Source organism: Vigna radiata, chromosome 8 (assembly GCF_000741045.1).
Source record: "Vigna radiata var. radiata cultivar VC1973A chromosome 8, Vradiata_ver6, whole genome shotgun sequence".
NCBI classification, from domain to species: domain Eukaryota; kingdom Viridiplantae; phylum Streptophyta; class Magnoliopsida; order Fabales; family Fabaceae; genus Vigna; species Vigna radiata.
Genome location: NC_028358.1, coordinates 32,661,893 through 32,681,351, shown reverse-complemented (window position 1 = coordinate 32,681,351; position 19,459 = coordinate 32,661,893). Strand labels below are relative to the sequence as shown.

The window sequence follows — 19,459 nt, the reverse complement described above, 5'->3', positions numbered from 1 at the left end:
AAAAAAAACACAAACAGATGTGTGACCATGTGACACATCCGTTAATTACAATTAATTAAAAAATTATATAATTTAATTAAATTAATAATAATAATTTAATAAAATAAAATAATCTATTACGTAATTATATATAAATTAATTTTATTTTTTAATAAAATAATAATTATTAATTTAATTTATGTATTATTATTTAATTAATTATTTAAATATTTGTTATATAATTACTTCACGGATGTGCCACATCTGTTACCGGAGGTCGATACATCAGTTAAGTGTTTTTTTAGTTTTTAGTTTTTTAATTTATTGTATTTTAAATTAATATATAAATATTATTTAATTTTATTTTATACTTTAAATTAATTTATAAAGTATTTTTTGTTTTTATAATATATTATGTAAATAAAAAATATTATTAAAATAAAATCTAAAATAACAACGATAAACTAAAATATAAAATAAAAGTTAAAATATGTAATTGGATGTCAACATTGTTGAAGATGAATCAGATATTAACATTCATTTTATAATAAGGACAGATTGAATATGAGGTGGTGGAGGGAGTATTTGACAGCGGTACAGAGAACAACACCCTAATTTATTTATCATTTAAGTGGATATTTCATTTTCTTTTTATTCTTTCTTGTTTCTGAAAAAAAGTAAAAAAACATTACTTTTATTATTATTTCTCACATGGTATTTTTTTTCCATTTAATACTAAAATATATATTTTGTACTTTCTTTTATCTTATAAGACTTTCTATAGTATTTTTTTTATGAATATAAAACAAATATAGATTTTGATACTTTATTTTTCAATCTTGATTTTTTTTCTTTGTTAAGTATATTTATAAAGAATAAAATAACATGTTTATTTCTTAAAATGGATAAAAGGAAAGTTATTTATAAAAATGAAAACAACACAAAGTAAATTCATGTTAATGATTTAATTATTTATTTTTATTTATTAAAGACAATTATTAAATATATAAAGTTTTAGTTCATTATTTTGGTTTTTCAAAAATTATTAGTGAAAATTTTGTCTATCTTTTGGATTTATCGTATAATCTGTTATTAAATCATGTATTAATATCTAATTTTAGGTTTGATAGGTATATATCTCTTATAAGAATCTCAATTAAATTTAATATTGACTTTTTAACACTTTTTCAAATATGTCGAATATGTTAATAATAAGATGATTACCTTTACATTAAGTTTATAATATTCATTTTTTACAATTGTTTATCTTCTTTGTAAAAACTTATAATCATCACTCATATTTTTAATATATATATATATATATATATATATATATATATATATATATATATATATATATTTATGATAGTTTATTAATTATCCATACTATTTGATTTACTTAAACTCTTCATTTTGAAAGAAAACAAAATGAAACAATAATTTTGTTTTATTTTACTTTTTATCATTTAAATGCTATTGTTATTATCATTTTAATTTTTATTAAAAAAATAAAACTTAAAATAAAAGATTTACAACAGCCCCAATTATTGATTATGGGTAGCTTTTACAAGAAAAAAATAAACTATAAAAAACATACAACATAATCTATTGTATTAAATTAATTATGTTATGTATCTACCTTTTTTTTTTTTTATCTTTTCACTCTTAGGAGGAAAATTTCCTGTCTTTGTCATACGAACATGGAATTTTTTTTACTAACAAACCATAACAGTTATTTTTCCCATTATTCAGTCGGTACCAAAGAAGGAAAGAATGCCGTATACGTCTTTTATTCATTGAAAAACGTGTTACTCGTGGGCTTGGGAAACAATTTAATGTTTAATGAGAGGAAAAAGTTTTTTTAACAATTTTTTGAATATTTTTTTAAACATAAATTTAAATAAATACATGTTATTAAAAGATTAATAAAAAAGAGTTATCAAAATATCATTATCTTTAATTGTACTAATCTTTTAGACCTGTGCGTATGCACGTGTTTTTCATTTCTTTTTAATTTATATTTTAATAATAATAATTTTAGAATATATTATATTGGTTAAAATCCTCCCATAATCTTTGTGGTTGTATTGAAATCTCAATCAAGTTCTCACTTTGATTATTTCTGTTATTATAATATTAACAACATTAACTTACTGTCATTCCGTGTTATTTTTTTTTTAAATTTATTTATTTATATATTTTAATAAAAAACTTTGTTATGTGTCAAAATGAGGATCTTGTTATGTGTAATGATAATATCACGTGTTACTATGAAAATAATGTCATGAGTAAAATTTCAATTTAATTATTTTATTTGTATTTTATCTTAATTTAATCATATTTTAAAAAAAAATTAGGGCAATTTCGTCTCTCTCAAAGTTAAGAAAATTTAACTTTTTTATATACACGTATAATAATAGTTTCAATAAAATTGATATTTTTTATTAAAAATGTTAACAATATTAAACTTATACTTCACATTAAAAGTATGGTCAGTAGAGTTAACCCGACAACTTATCATCAGCTCGCTTTCATGTAAAAAATTAAGATTTTAATTTGTTTTCATGTGATATTAATTAGACTTTCAATTAGCAATCCAACCCAACCCTTTTTGATATGAGTGATGCCTTCTCCACCATCCAATCTTCTCCCTACACCTCTCCAGTTTTTCTAAAACTTCAAATCTACTTTTTTTACTTTTTACTTTTACTAATTTTACTTGTTAATTTTTAAAACCCTAATTCTAATCCTTTCTCACTTTCACTTTTCCTTTCGCTCTCACTTTCACCGGTAAGCCCNCACCCCCTCCCTCCCTCCACTTCCGTTAACAAACATCCCCCTTCCACCCCCTCCACTTTCGTTAACAAACATTTTCCATTTCATCACCCAGAGAGTGTTCGTGTAGTTGTAGTAATTTATAGGCTTAAATACCTATTTAGTCCCCAAGTTTGGGGCTGAATTTCCGTTTGATACCCGCTTTTAAAAGTGATTTAATTGGGCTCCCAAGTTTCTGATTTTGGTTTTAATAAGTCCCTTCCATTAAATAGTTTGTAACGGCGTGAAGTTGAATCTACATTTTTTTCCTCTCTCTTCTTATTTCTCTCACCCTTAACTATCTCCACATTTTTCTCTTTCTTCCACCATTATCTTCAACGTACCCATCTTACTATTTCTCTCACCATTAACTATCTCTACATTTTTCTCTTTCTTCCACCATTATCTCCAATTTATCTACAGTTCTTCAACGTACCCATCCTCAATGCTTCTTCATCAACTCCTCCCGCCGCCAAGCCAACCCCTCAGTCACATTACCACCACCGCAACACCCTCCTTCTACTCACTTAAGTTTGCTCATAGAGCAAACCTTATACAAAATATGAACTCAATCAAATTACTAGGGTTTTGTTGCAGACAATCTTTCTGTTAGGGTTGTGCTATCTGTGGACAAACATATTGAAGTGAAGAAAGAATTTCTGAATATCTTTGAGGGGGATAATTATCCTGCAGAGTTTTCTTACGCTTCAAAAGTAAATAAACAGTTTAATTAATGAATATATGTATGTATACAGATATCTAATAAAATTATCAAAGGCTCAAATGTAATGATGACGGAGTTGACAATAAGAATTAAGCAATGAAAAATAGAGCAGGGACCATTTCAACTTATTAGCTAACGCACAGGTGCAACAAGACAAGCATACGTGTGTCATGGAAGTGTAAAATTACAGTAATAAAATTAGTGGTTTTGTCTATGGATGTGTGATGACCGCATGAACCAGAGGCCATTTCAAAGTGGGGGCAGATTATAATAACATTGCTTTTAATCTTTGTGGATAAAAAATTCGCTATCTTTGCCTCGAGCTCCCCCTTAATCTTGTCTAACTGCTTGGTTTTTGAGAGAGCAACTTCCTATATTTTCATATCATGTTCTTCCTTAAGGTTTCGGATTTGTCGCATACACTCTTTAAGAGCACCATCTAAATGTGTTGCACGATCCTCAGCAGTGAGTTTCAAAAGAGTGACAGATTCTAGATGATTCTTCAATGCCAAAGCCTCAGATTCAGCCTTTTCCCAGCCTGCGGTGTTTTAAAAACAATAAGAACGATGAGAATATATAATACTTGATACAGCTTCTTCAGCTACTTTAGCATGTATAAGATGATAAATAAAATCATAAAGCATTTTACCTGATACAGCTTCTTCAGCAACTTTAGCATGTTGCTTTACCATGCTTTCCAGGGTATTTATCTCGGAGTTTGCTGCGGACAACTTTTCATTAATTTCCTTGACCTCATCCTCCAGTGCCTGAACTTTTTCCTCGTATGTCTTCACTTGATCGTCCAAGCTAAACAGATGTGTGTAGGATTCCACAGAGATTTGGACGTAGTTTGGTTTCTTGTTATCCTGTACACATGTGAATCGAAAAAGAAATAGAAAAGACAAAAAAAAAACATTAACTAAAATCACATTGTTGGATCAATCAAACAAAGGATAAGAGTTTGTAGTCAAATAAAGTTGGCAATCCATGTTCTACTCCTAGACACACGTACACACTAGAGAGTGAATACATGTTTAACAGCCTGCTAAGAATGGGAAAGTTAAGAAAGATAACATCCACAAAGTAGTAAAAACTATAGACATTAAAAATTGCTAAAACAGTCACACTAAGATAAAAAAATAAAACAGAACTCAGTTGTCAAATAGAAAGAACTGAAGGTGGGAAAATTTTCAAAGGAACAAAAGTTCTGAACATATTTCTTGTGCGAAAAATGCCAACAAACAAATATACCTGGTTCTGGGAAGCATAGGAGGAATCCAATGCAGTAGCTGCTTTCTCAATCACAGCCTTCTCCGATGATTTTTTCTTCCAAGGCCAAATCCATCGCAAACTAAAAAAGCCACGTAGCGTTAAACACTCATATTAGGCCAGCCTTCTTTCATGAGACTTAAAGGCAATATCTATACATTTGCAGTAAAAAAAATAGAAAAGAATGAAAGAAGAAGAAGAAGAAGAGAGAGAGAAATGAAATAGTGAAGAGATGAAAAAGGTGAGAGAGAAAAAGGTCAGAGGTAGTTATAATGATGATTGAGAGAAATAGAAGAGAGAGAAAAAGGTGGGAGAGAGATAGTTACAATGATGTTGTAATGGTGAGAGAGAGAAAAGAAATAAGAGGGAGAGAAAGATGTGTCAGGAATAAGAGAGGAGAGAGAAGAAAAATTAACGTCGTTACAAGCTACTTAACGGAAGGGACCTATTGCAAGCAAAATAAACAACTTGGGAACCTAATTAAATCACTTTTAAAACCGGGTACCAAACGGAAATTCAGCCCCAAACTTGGGGATTAAATAGGTATTTAAGCCTAATTTATAATAAGGAACTTTCAGGTAGTGCAATAACTGGTATAATCAAAACCTGTTATAATAATAATATTAACCTTACAAGAAATTAGGTAGTAGCAGCATTGTTGTATTCCCCATTTTAAGGGATCACATGAAGGCCCATGTAGGGAAGGAATTTAGACTTTATCAAACACAACCAGTGAAAACTCAACTAAGAGGATGATATATATTTCATAGCTTAATTACGTGTAGATGGTTGATTATTGAGATTATTTGAAAAAGAAATGATAAGTTATGTGGGGAGAAGAAAGAAAAGAGAAACGGAAATGGAAAATGTTGTATTAACTGAAATGAAAATTAAGAGAAAGAGAGAAAGTGACAGGGGTGAAGGCTTGCTGAGAGTGAAAGGGAAATGATATTGAGATTAAGGTTTTAAAAAATAAAAAGTTAAATGGGTAAAAGTAAAAAGTAAAAAAGATAAATTTGGAATTAAAAAAAAAAAAGGAGGAGTAGGGAGAAGATGGGTGATGGAGGGAGCATCACTCTTTTGAGAGACCAGGTCACGGTTAAACAGGTTAGGTTGACCAGTTTTATCACCTATAATAAATGTTATAATGATATTTTTATTAAAATTGATATTTTTATTAATATTTTTAATAAGATTGAGTTTGTTTATATTAATATTTTACATTAATTTTATTTAAAAAAATTTTAATTTTAAATATATTTATTTTGAATGGTTATAAAACTATTTTAAAATTTTATATTTGAATTTATAATATTTTTATTTTTAAAACAACTCTAACATTTGTATAGAAATTATTAATTTATAAATACATATGTATATAAAACAAAATTTAAATAAATTTAAATTTAAAATATAAATTTAAATAAAATTAATATTGTTTAACTTTTTAATAAAAATATCAATTTTAATAAAAATATCATTATACATCTATATAAAAATTAAATTTGTTCTTAATTTAGGGAGGGATGAAATTACTTCAATTTAAAAAAATAGAACTAAATTGAGACAAAATATAAATAATAAGATTAATTTAAGATTTTTCATAAGACATTTTCTCCAATAGTGACACGTGACACTGTCATTGTCATGTCACACTATCTCTACCACATCACACACTATCTCTGGCACATGACTGGATTCTTATTTGACATGTGGCACAATTTTAAAATACAAATAATTTCTTTTAGAAATTAAAAAAACCACTGACACATGACACTAAATTGCATCACATTTTAAAAAAATAAGGACTCAATTGAGATTACTTAAAATATGAAAACCGAACTAAGACTCCAATACAAATATGAATACCATCTAAGGGTTTTAACCAAATATATTTCGTATAACTAAGTTTAATATTTGTAAGTTCAGTCAGTCCGACGAGTTTGGTCACCCCATCCATCATTATGTCAACTAGATTAGTCCAACAATCCTGTCAGTCTAGTCCATCACAAACATCTTGGCAAGCATGTCCATCCCAGCAAGTTTGACTATCACGTCACCCTATTCATCCCGACCATTCCATCAGTCAGGCCATACCGTTCATCCTAGTCACTCCGTCAGTCTGTCCATTTTAGTCATCCCGATTCATCGAGGTCATCTCGTCATCTTGTCCATCCCAGCCAATACGATCCATCACGACCATCACATTAGTTTGTCCACCTCGTCTAAAAAGGTCATCTTGTCACCCCGACTAGCCCAGTCATCCCGTCAGCTTGTCTATCCCGACCAGCCCGGTCCATCCTGACAACGAGGACAACCTGTCCATCCCGCTAGCTCATCTAACCCGCTCATCCTGTTAGCCCATTTATCCCACTCATCCCATCAGCCCAATTCATCTCGGTCATTCCCTTAACTTCTTCATCTTGTCCATTCCTATCATTCCATAAGTTCAACTAGCCTGTTCGTTCCGCCTATCACGTCAACTTGTCTAACGTCCATCTTGTCCTTTTCGTTAGCACAGTCCAGTCGTCAGTCTGTTCATCCCATTTATCTCATTCATCCCAGCCAGCTTGTCATCTTGACCATTCTGTCAATTCGGTTCATTTCAACCATCCCGTCAATTAGTCCATCCTATCCATTTCAGCTAGCTTGATGCATCTTAATCATCCCATCAGCTCGTCCATCGTGGTCTTCCATCAGCACGTGCATCTAAGTCATCTTGACAACCACGTCCATCCCCACCATTAAGTCCATCACGACAAGCCTCGCCTCTCGGGCATTTTGTCAGCCTAGCCATCCTGGCTAGCTCGGTCCATACCGTCAGTTCATCCATCTTGTCAAGTCAGATCATCACGTCCATCCTAACAACTCTGATCCATCTTTTTAGTGTTAAATTACAATTTTAAAATATTATCATAAAGCTCAGTTTTGCAATTTATATATCATTGTCATGCACCAAAACAAAACACCCTCCAATACCAGGAAATAATCCACAAAATGAATTGAAACAAAAAAAATCCACTAATGAATTGAAATAAAAAATATTGATGCAACCGAAACACATGGTCAATCAAACACCAAAACAGAAGTGACTAATATTTTCATCCCATTCATACAATCATTCCCAATCAAAAAGCAAAAAAACAAGTGTTGCTCAATATCTCAAGTCATAAAGTTGCTTGAAACTTGCAATTGTATAAACATGGTCAGAGTTAGAGAATCAAGGTCATGATCATATATTTTAGAATCCAACCAGTTTCTTTTTCTTGTCATCCAAAAATGTAACATTTTGATTTTTTATTGTTTGTGGCCGGGTTGCCAAGTGATGTTAAACTGATGCATTTAGTTTAATAATCAAGAATAACACAATACAAAAGACACAATTGAGGAAGACAAAAAATATTCTCCATAAACAAAGTGAAGGGTTATGTTGTGAGTATGTTCCAATTTTTTTCATCATATCGAATTCTACAAAAAGAGGATTGGCGTCGAGTTGTTCGTAGTGATAGTACCTACTGGATTGAGAGATAAAATGAGAAAAAAAATTAAATAATGAAAGACAAAAATGAAGAAATTAAGTTATATATTCTAATTTTTGAAACCAAATGAACTATTGTTGTTTCAAATGAAATCATAAGATAGAAAGAGTAAAATTATAACCTAATGTATAAATGCAAATGCAAATGACTAAACAGAGTATGGTTTAGAATAAGTGTAAATTTTTAATAATTTCCGAACGTATTGTTTTCATATTTCATGGTCTATATCTAGAGAGAAAGATTTAGTATTTATTTTACAGAAAAGTTGGGAAGAAAACGATAAGAATTTGTCAGTTAAGTCAAAGAGATAAGGGAGAGAATTAATTTATAAACTGGCGTGTCCTTTTATTTAGTTATTATATTTTTATAAAATTAATTAGATTGTATAAATTTTCAAATATTTTTTTTATCTATTCTTTATCAAACAATTAATGATTAAAAAAAGTCGTTGGAGAGTAAATAAAACCCAATTTTTGTTTTTCAGGTGTGACATGAGAGAAAGGAGAGACCAGGAAAGAGTGTTGAAGTATTAATAATTTATTATTACGCATTTTAATGTATTTTGTTTATTTAGATTTTAATTTCCATATAATCAATTGCATGGATATCATGATTGTGTTAGGTTTTTTAGTGTTCTATTCAGATTTATTTTGTCCTGTTTTCTGTTTATATTATTGAGGGAGAATAAGTCAGTTAATTTTACATTTTTAAAAATCACACGTAGGTATGTAAATCTGATTTTTTCAGTTTTTTAGTATGCTGTAATAACTTTATATAGCCATGTATTCTCTTGTTAATGAATAAGGGTGAACATTTTAATTCTTCTTCCACGTTCCAGAATCTCCATACAGAGTTTTTCTACAAATTGATTATGAAATTTTGCGAAATAAATGTACTTTTATAATAAAAATTCTTTCATTTTTTTATCTTAATTAAACAAATTATTTTATTTTGTTATTGTTTTCTTTTTTATTTCTTTCCAGTATAGAATTACTATTATGCACTACCCTACTTACATGACCTATTGACAACCGTGTACCTTTGATAATTAGTAGTGGATTGCACAAGAGAGTATCAAAACGTTTTGTTTCGGTCGAGATTTCGTCCAAGCTCTCTTGCACAATTTGTCATCCGTTGATCCGACTCTTGTTCAACCGTTCTCCTTCGTCCAGTCGTCCGGGTACCTGTTAATGATACTCCGACGCTCAAGTCAGTATTCCGATTTTTGGTAATAAAGGTAGAGATAGAGAGAGAAAGAGAGAAATAAATGTGCATTCAATATGTCTCTACCTCTTATCTTTGACTCCTATTTATAGTTTTTCTCATGGGCCAATGATTAGTGGGAACTTAATCACGGCCCAATCACATGCCTGTTAAGATTAATTTGGCTTTACCTTAATCTCGAATGCTTGATACCTTAGCTTGTGAACCTTACCGGCCGTCGTGACCGGCTATGATTGTTGTCAGTCATGCGGACGCTACGGCAAAGTGAGGTTCGCCGCCTTGGTCATACTTTTCGTCGCGGGTTTTTTTGGAGATCTCGCGCCGGCGAGGCTTCATGAGAATTCTTCAAGATTTGTGGATACGTCCGGCCGCCCAGGCCGAACACCACCATGATGTTTCCTTGGGTCGAATCGCGCCGATCGTCCTAACTTGGGGCCTTGGTTGTTTGCTTAGGTCATACGTTTCGTCTTGGGATTTCTTCAGACTGGTCCCGACCGCCACAACCGGGTCCCTTATTGTTTCTTCGGGTGGTGTGGCGGTCGTCCCTTCTCTCATCAGACCGTTCGTCCTACCCCTTACAGTACACGTTTTTTTTCAATTTTTTTTATAACATTTTAACATCATCTACATATCATTATCATTATATGATTGATCTAAAATTATTCTACAATCAATAATAATAATCATAAACACCAGTATAAACTAATCACAAAATGATACATAGATGATGTTAAAATATCGTCAAAATATCATTATCCATCTTCACATAAATTATCAAATTTATCTATGATCAATTTCTTGTACAAATAAGGTGTTCATGGATTGACTATCTATACATACTCCAGATTTTAAATAAATATATGGGATCTATGAAATAGATTCATTTTCATTGTATCAACTAGATTTAGAGTTTTTAATTTAATTAAATTTTTTATTGAATTCACTTAATTAATTAAATTAAATGGAGTGATCAATATAATATACTTGTTTATTAAATATGAGTTTAGGAATGGCTTAATTAGTTGTTTGGTTTCAGAGTAAAAATAGTTTAAATAGGTTTTCTAAATATTTTTAGTCTCATTTAAGTTATTTTTGTTTTAAATTACAAATGATGTTATGTATCAGATTGTAGTTTTTTTTTTTATTTAGAAAAAAAATCATCAACATGTTAGTTAGGTAGTTGTATCATGTGATATTATAAGTGTGATTTGACATTGAGACCGTTTACATGTGATATAATAATAGTGGTGTCACCTGTTAGTCACCATGCTAAATATTATTATTTTAGTTTCAATTCAATTTATATATTTATATTTTTAATTATTATAATATTTTTTGTATAAATATTTATAATAATATTTTTATTAAAATTAACATTTTTATTAAATATTTTTTGAAATTATTTTTAAACTAGATTTACATATATAATTATTAATTAAACTAACATGAATTTAAGATTCATTTGTAAAAGAATAAGTATTTATAACTACTATATTATTATATTGAAAAGAAATCCAATAATAAGTCAGAGGTGGTTTAAAAATAATTTCTAAAATATTTATTAAAAATAAGGTTAAATATGTTTTTAATCAATATACTATGAAGCGGTTTTGGTTTTAGTCTCTCTTTCAAAGTAAGGAACATTTTAGTCATTCATTTTAAGGAAACTCTGATTTTAGTCTTCCAAAACTAACACTGTTAAAAATCTGGTGAGCTGGCTAACGGTGTAATGACACATCATTTTTCATTTTTTTTTTACACTAGTCAATCCAAAATCACCTCCGTTGCTCACGGCCACGACCCAGCCCCTCACCCAACCGACCACTGCATACTACGATCCACGGCGTCGTCAACAACGAAACACGCCGTTGGAGCCATCGTCGGCCACAACACTAGGACTGGGGCCGCCGTCGCCGTTGTCGTCACTCACAAGACCAAACGCCACAAACCTACGCCGGAAGAAAACGCACCTCTCACGGCGGTTGAAAACACTTGCCCCCTTTACTCGCGTGAGTTAGACCCTGACTCCGAGAGCTCATCGCTCTCGCTGCCGCTCGCCTAAAGACATTATCGTCAGCCAAGGCCGCCACTACATTGCCAGCAAGAAACACTCTTCTTCCTCTGCACTGCGAATCGAAGAAATGGTTTGGTCTGTGATCTGCTGATCGAATGTATTCAATGTTGATCAAATGATTGATTCTCACTCTCGCAATGCCTCAGAAGCGCTTTCAGGAGCCACAACCCAAAACAGGTACCTCTCTTTCGACATACCCAAAATTTTAAGGATTACAAATATCTTAACAACATACGTGTTAAACCATATCAACGACATGTGGGTCGATTTTCGCGTACTCAATCCTTGAACACAAGGTGTTCGATAAAATGTTTCAGACAGGAATCTTGCATCTTTCATTATGTTTTGTGGACCTGTTTATGTTCCAATGCAGGTGTACAACATGCACAGGATTTCCTGAGGAAAATTGGGTTTGGGAAGGAGAACTACTACTTCTGGAAGCAGATTGGAAAGGCTTTGGTATGCATGTACACAGTGATGGGGTCAATGTGGTGGTACAACGAGACATCGCCACTGGGTTGGTGGACACTAAAGCCAAAGCCAAAGGAAGAGAAGGAGCTTGCTCATTTGTGCTTCCTCTTCATACTGGCACGGGATCTGTGATTTGGTCTACTGGCTCCGTTTTATGTAGTTAAAAAAATGGTTATGAGATGAATACGCTGATTGCTCTTTCAATCTTTGTTTTTTGATTGGGTGTTCTTCACCGGTTTGAATTTGGTTTGATGAAGAATTATGAAGGATGATGATGAATACGCTGTGTGAAAAGATGAAACCACTCGAAACCCTAACTCCTTTCCGCCACTAAACAATGTCATTGAAGGTTTAACTTCGTCGTCGTCGTCTTCCCTCGCGACTCTTCGTTGTCCTAGATCTCCCCTCCACTTCTTCTCTAACAGCTCCTTCTTCGCCAAGGAGCTCCTTGCAGTGTTTGAGGCGTCATCCTCGTCGATTGTGGATGAGAGAACGACGGTGGAGACCCAGAAGAAACAACGACGACCTCCTAGGCAACGAAAAATACCAACGTGGCAAACGACACGTGGCTAAACGTTAGCCAACTCACCATATTTTTAACGGTGTTAGTTTTAGAGGACTAAAATCAAAGCTTCCTTAAGATGGAGGACTAAAATGTACCTTTCTTTGAAAGATGGACTAAAACCAAAATCGCTCCATAGTATAGGAACTAAAAACATATTTAACCCTTAAAAATATTAATTTTAATAAAAAGATAATTATAGATTTATATAAAAAAATTGTCTTTATGGAACAGAACAATATTACTCAATTTAAAAAAATAGAATCAAATGAATCAAACAAATAAATATATCAATTGAAAAAAAAAATGACACTTAACATTTACACTAACACTGATACATGACACTATATTGTCCCATCACTTTAACAATAATGTCACGTGACACGACACTAACCTCACACATGGACAAAAGTAAAAAATAAAATGAAAGACAAAAGACAAACCAAATTACAAAACATTTGTTCATGCTACAAAATCTGCATATTACAATATCTGCAAAAATATTTACAAATATCACTCATTCTTTATCCTAAGCAATCCTACATAAGGAGTCCTAAGCGCTCTACTCTTGTAACGCCTTCGTGACCCCATCCTGACATATGTCTTCGTTGGAGGAGTAATACCACCCGGGGAGAACACTCTTGGGGAGATAGACGGTTCTTCACGAGGCACACTCTGTCCACCATCCTCTGGTCGTCTTCGTCTAGCTTTCTCAAAGGCCACCTCTTCCTCCAACAAAAGAACCCTCCTTTTAAGTTCTGCAACTAGACTTTGTTGCTGGTGTAAAGTTTGCATAAAACTCTCTCTGCGTTTTCTCTTAAGTAGCTTCTTTGTTGATGCCTTGTTATCTTTCATTTTTTGTTTTGGTTGATCCTTAAAATCACTTTCTTCCTTCAACGTACCGAAATCAATATCACCATCATCATTAAACTGAAATTCATCAATTCAAATCATACTACAAACACATTTATAATAACAAATATCACTCTAACAACATACCACATACCACACCATGTTCCAAACCTCCTTTCACTACGTTGTCTCCCAAATCTATATTCATCCAATGCAATATTCTTGGTTTTTTTTCTATAGCACCTTTGGGAGGAATCAAATTCTCACAAAACCATACCTACATAAAATTTATCATGTTAAGTATTACTCAAATTAAGAATGTATGCCACAAGACCAAATTCAATTTCAACATTGTAACTGAATAAAGATAACTTACTTGCAACATGTATATACAACCATAGACATAAACGTTCGTTTTGACATTTCCTTTCTTCAAAGCATCCGAAGCTTTGTTCAAACCACGTACCAAAAATCGATACACTAAACTTCCCCAACTATATTTAGCCAAATCATTTAAATTATCAACAATTTTAAATAATATGGGAAACACCCTCCCATTACGTTTTGGAATTAATATCTCACAAATCCCAACCAATATGTACAAGTTACAAAAAGGAGAACAAGGAATGGTTTTTACTTTCTTCATCAAACATTTGTGTAAACCAATTTCAAATCTGTTGTTCTATTGCCAATGTATTTCACACAACTACTTCTTCCCATCTAGGCATTTAAATCAATATCTTTCCCATTTAAACTCAACCCCAAACCTAAACAAAATTCTTTTTCATTCATAGGCACAAGTTTATCTGCAATTATAAAACCACCACTTGAATCCTCCCATTTAGGCACTAACTCACTCAAGATTTTCCTACCAACTTTAATATTATCAGTCAAATCAAGAAACCACCGAAAAGGAGTGCCTGCAATAAGTGACTGGTGCTCTTTTCTTAATCGTTTGTTCAAACTACATATGAACTTTGTGGAAACCGAGTGATGAACCGTCAACTGCATACAAATTCCAAAAACCAAAACTTCAAAACCTTACATAAAAAAAAACCACAAAACTCAAACTCCAAATACCAAGCGCTAAACACCACAAACCAACCAAATACTAATGCGCTTACCCGGTCGAAGAACTCGCCATTTCGCAACACGAACACACCAACAACCAAAAGATGCAATCACCGCAACATCCACACCGATAAGGAACTCCAGGAGGGCAACCATAAGGACCAAGGATAGTGAGATGACAAAAACGAAGCCGAAAACGATTTCGGATGACCGTAAGCCAAGAACGAACCTCTCGGAGAAACTCAACAACTACTGAAACAGGGAAGAAAGAGAACCCTTATGTCACATGAATCTGGCCAAGAGCAAACTCGGAAACAAATAATTCAAACCATTTCCTAATAAATGACGTCACTTTTTTGGAATTTTTTTTTTTTAAAAAAATGTCCAATCAGAAGCCGACACGTGGCGTGATCAAAACAGTGTCAAATTTGGAGTGTTAAAATATTGGGATCCATTCTATAAATTCGCCAGGACCATGCAACACTGTACTCATTACTCACGTTACGTTTTTCTACACTCTTCTTCCACGCACCCATGGCTTTTTCTCACGACTTGGAGTTGGAATCCTCTTCTCCCCCTCTCGTGTTTGACGTGCGGAGGAGCGAACCAGAGCTGGTGGCTCCGGCCAAGCCCACTCCCCACGAAACCAAGCTGCTATCAGACATAGACACCCAACAGGGCCTCCGAATCCAAATTCCAATCATACAGTTCTACAGAAACAACCCATCAGTAGCAGGGAAGGACCCGGTTAAAGCAATTAGACACGCTCTCGCTGAAACCCTAGTTTTCTACTACCCGTTGGCTGGAAGGATTAAGGACGGTCCTGACGGAAGCCTGGTGGTGGATTGCAACGAGGAGGGTGTGATGTTCATCGAGGCCGATGCTGATATCACACTCCAACAATTCGGTCACACTCTTAAACCCCCTTTCCCGAACTTCCAAGAACTCCTTTACCAACCTCCCGGTTCGGAAGCGGTCACTGATACACCCATTTTTATTATACAGGTCTAACTTACCATATTCTTCAACCAAGCTTTCAATTTTATATGGAACTTTATCATCTAACATTTGTTATTTTACGGACTATTACTTACTGGTGGCCCTAATGAAAATCAGGTTTTAGTTAAACAAACTTAATTATATATGCATGATTGATCAATATCACCAAAGTTTAATTATATAAAGTTTAATGTGACATCTATAGTTAATTACAAATTAGTGCATACATGTTTTTAAGTAGTTTTTTTATTTTTTTTATTTATTTTTCAATAATATACAGGTGACGCGTTTGAAGTGCGGTGGTTTCATCTTTACGCTCCGTTTCAACCACACCATAGTCGACGGAGTTGGCGCCTTTCAGTTCGCAACTACCGTGGCAGGGATAGCTCGGGGAGTCTTCCAAGAACCTCCATTCGAGCCTTTGTGGCATAGGGACCTTCTCTTAGCCAGGGACCCGCCACGTGTCACATTTAACCATCGGGAGTACGAGCAACTCACAGACTCCGGCGACGCCGTTCCACAGAACTACGAGCAACGGTCATTCTTCTTCGGCCCTGCCGAAACTGCCGCCATCCGCGCCCTCCTCCCCCGTGACCTCGACGAGCACGCCACCACCTTCGAGGTGTTGACGTCTTACGTCTGGCGCTGCCGCACAAGAGCGCTTCAGTTCAATCCGAAGGAGGACGTCCGAATGATGTGCATCGTCGATGCACGTGGCAAGTTCACGTCGGCCTCACTGACTAATTATTATGGTAGCTGCTTCGGGTTTCCGGCAGCTGTGGCCGCCGCCGGAGAGATTTCCTCGGAGCCGTTGGAGTATGCGGTGAGACTGATACAGAAGGCAAGGGGCGAGGTGAGCGAGGAGTATGTTCACTCGGTGGCGGATCTGATGGCGACTTCGGGAAGGCCTTTGTTTACTGTGGTGAGGTCGTGTCTGGTTTTGGATACGACGGATATTGGATTTAGAGATTTGGATTTCGGGTGGGGGAAGGCGGTGTACGGAGGAATGGCCGTTGCTGGTGCTGGGACGTTTCCTGCAGTTAACTTTCATGTCCCTAGTGAGAACGCGAAGGGAGAGGAAGGGATTCTGGTTTTGGTTTCCTTGCCTTCACAAGTTATGAAAATCTTTGCCAAAGAGTTGGATGACAATTTGGTTAAGACCAACACAACAATCTAGTTAATCACTGCTTCACACGTGTTTAATTTGGTGTCACTGTTCATTGTGACTTAAATCGTCACTGTAAGAAATAAATTTATCTGTGTGCTTTAAAATATATAATAAAACTCTTAATAAAAAGTCTACTTTTAAGTTGTAATTGATTTTAAATTCTATTAGATGTGTATTTTAGTTTTATTATTTATTTATTTATAATTATTTAAAAATAAGCATGCTACACCTACTTGCTATCCGTTTAAAAAGATTACCATATTACTTGTTTTGATATTAGTTGGATATTTATAAAAAATATATGTAAATATCCATGAATATTTGCTATATTTTATATTTCATTAATTATTTAAAAAATTTAATTACAATTATTTAAAAATAAACTTTAATTTAAAATATAAACTTAAATAAAAATAATTTTTTAAGAACAATTTAAATCAAACTAAACAATAAAATATTAATACAAATAAATTTGATGTTTAAAAAAAACAAATTTAAATATGTTAACATATAAATTTTAAAAAATTATTTTTTTATAAAATAAATTCAATTTGATGTTTTAGATAATGTTGTCCAGCAAATGTTGTCCATATAATATGAATGGTGTTACTTGCAACACGAAAGCATAATAGAGAAAAAGAGGCGTATGTAGTTCATAAATATGATAAAAGAAAATGTTAGTAGTTTGGCCATATACTTCAAAAAAATTCGGCATTGAAAATTTACAAAGCATTCAATACAAGCTTAGCTGTTACAACAACGACTACATGATAATGTATTCTTCCTAATAATGCTAGATCCAAGGTTAGGAGAGGTTTCTGTATAATGCAAACTTCTCAAGGTTAAGAGGTGTGTCATGGATAGAGATGGTAATGGGTCGGGTTCGGATTGGATAATATGGTATCCGAACCCGACCTGCATGTATAAAGTGTATCTGTTATCCGTCTCGTTATTCGTTGGGTATTTATATAAAAAAAATCCGTGAATATCCGTTGGATACCCATTAATAGTGTATGTATTGTTATCCAAACCCAAATTCTAACCCAAACTTTATTTTTCATTCTTTTTCAAAACTTATAAACCTTAGATCTTCACTTCAAATTCATATCTACATCAAAATATTTCATATTTGCATCAAAACATCTCAAATCTGCACTTAAGGATTTTAGATCTGCATATCTGCATAAAAAAATCTCAGATCTGCACTTTCTAGGCATGAAGCTCGTAGCTGATTCTCCAAAAACCATCGATGTAAGGTTGTCGGAACCGTCAGCCTCCGCCTCCTCCGCTGGTGGACGTGGCCCTTTCTCAGCCACCTCTGACATCACTTCTGGTGAGTGTTATGTCTGTGGTTTCACTTTTCGACTTTTGTAATCAAAGGTGAAAATTAAAAAAAAAATGTAAAATTGAGGATCGTACTCAAGGCATTACCATTTGCCTACAAGACCCTGCTTTTGTTAGCATTGAATCTCATCTTTTACTCATGTTTTTGTGTAAAGAGAAAAAGAAAGAAGAAAGAAGAAGGGAAGGAAGTGTGAGAGAGAAGAAGAAACAAGAAGAAGGGAACTTTACCTCTTGCTCTGCACAACACCGTGGCAAAATTAAAAACATATATTTTAATTTATTTTTTAATTTCATAAAATAGTTAAGGGTAAAATTGAAATTTTGGTTTTTAAATGGATAGTGGGTACCTGCGGATATAGATAAGATGATACCCGAACCCGACTCGTTAACAAACAAATATTAAAATACCTGCTATGCGTGGATATTAAATACTCGTAACGGATTTTACCTAGGTACGAATTTTTCTGTCATCCCTAATTGTGGAATGTTAAAAAAAAAACGTTGAAGGTAATTTTGTCTGTGTTTATATTTTTGGGATGGAAGAAGATATTTCTATGGTGTAGGAAGATATATATATTTTTTTAGAACAAGGAAAAAATACCTTTATCAACCAAATTGAGGCTCTTCCTTTCTCTATCCCGGTGCTATCTTTATGTATATTTTCAAGGTATTAATCAAAACTACTTATGGGTTAGAATTTTGGATGACACAATTTGAAAACATATTTTGTGTTGCAAAATTTGGAATAATTTTTCAAATATGAAAATTATTTTGGATTGAATAGTTCAGAAATTCATTATAAATTGCATAATTAAAAAATATATATTATAGATTACAATCCAAAATGCAATCATGAATTACAAAAGTTATAAATATATTTAAAATCATATCATTTATATTTTTAAATCTAAAACTACATTTCAAATTGTCTAATTTATAATACATTTTTAGATTAGGCAATACAAAATATGTTTTCAAGATTAAGAATTTTAAAGTAAATTTCTAAATTATGAATTGCACAATTTTAAATACATTTTTATATCATGCAATCCATAATGTGTTTTTAGAACGTGCAATCTATACTATATTTTTTAGTTGTGTAATCCAAAATGTCTCTACTCTGTGGACAATTTGAACTTGTGTATATACGTGGGCGTCAGTTTTATTAATGGGCTTCAAACATGGTTTAGCCTGAAGTTTAACTAATTTCTTTTAAGTTATTGCTTCCTGCACCCTATTACATTTTTCGTCATAAATCATGTTTTTTTAACAACTTTTATTTGACAATTATTTTACAAAGCTTACTGTATCCTATTACATTTTTCGTTATGAATAATTTTTTTTAACAATTTTTATTTGACAATTATTT

At 32.9% G+C, this 19,459-nt stretch overlaps 2 protein-coding genes across 2 annotated transcripts; both read left to right on the top strand.

The window, feature by feature from the left end:
* The first annotated feature begins 11,760 nt into the window (after positions 1-11,760).
* Positions 11,761-12,226, top strand: LOC106770548. The gene is made up of 2 exons (XM_014656350.1): positions 11,761-11,800; positions 11,997-12,226. The coding sequence occupies exons 1-2, from the start codon at positions 11,761-11,763 to the stop codon at positions 12,224-12,226; spliced, it is 270 nt and encodes an 89-aa protein (XP_014511836.1).
* A 2,826-nt stretch (positions 12,227-15,052) lies between these two features.
* Positions 15,053-16,882, top strand: LOC106771100 (benzyl alcohol O-benzoyltransferase). Its single transcript, XM_014657004.2, has 2 exons — positions 15,053-15,584; positions 15,859-16,882. The coding sequence occupies exons 1-2, from the start codon at positions 15,114-15,116 to the stop codon at positions 16,753-16,755; spliced, it is 1,368 nt and encodes a 455-aa protein (XP_014512490.1). The 5' UTR covers positions 15,053-15,113; the 3' UTR covers positions 16,756-16,882.
* The last annotated feature ends 2,577 nt before the right edge of the window (positions 16,883-19,459 follow it).

What these genes read in the sequence shown, in the direction of transcription:
- LOC106770548 (XM_014656350.1), top strand. Translation starts at nt 11,761, where the DNA reads ATGCCTCAGAAGCGCTTTCAGGAGCCACAACCCAAAACAG. An exon ending in GGAGCCACAACCCAAAACAG is followed by an intron (nt 11,801 to 11,996) that starts GTACCTCTCTTT and finishes GTTCCAATGCAG; the next exon opens with GTGTACAACATGCACAGGAT.
- LOC106771100 (XM_014657004.2), top strand. Translation starts at nt 15,114, where the DNA reads ATGGCTTTTTCTCACGACTTGGAGTTGGAATCCTCTTCTCCCCCTCTC. An exon ending in CACCCATTTTTATTATACAG is followed by an intron (nt 15,585 to 15,858) that starts GTCTAACTTACC and finishes AATAATATACAG; the next exon opens with GTGACGCGTTTGAAGTGCGG.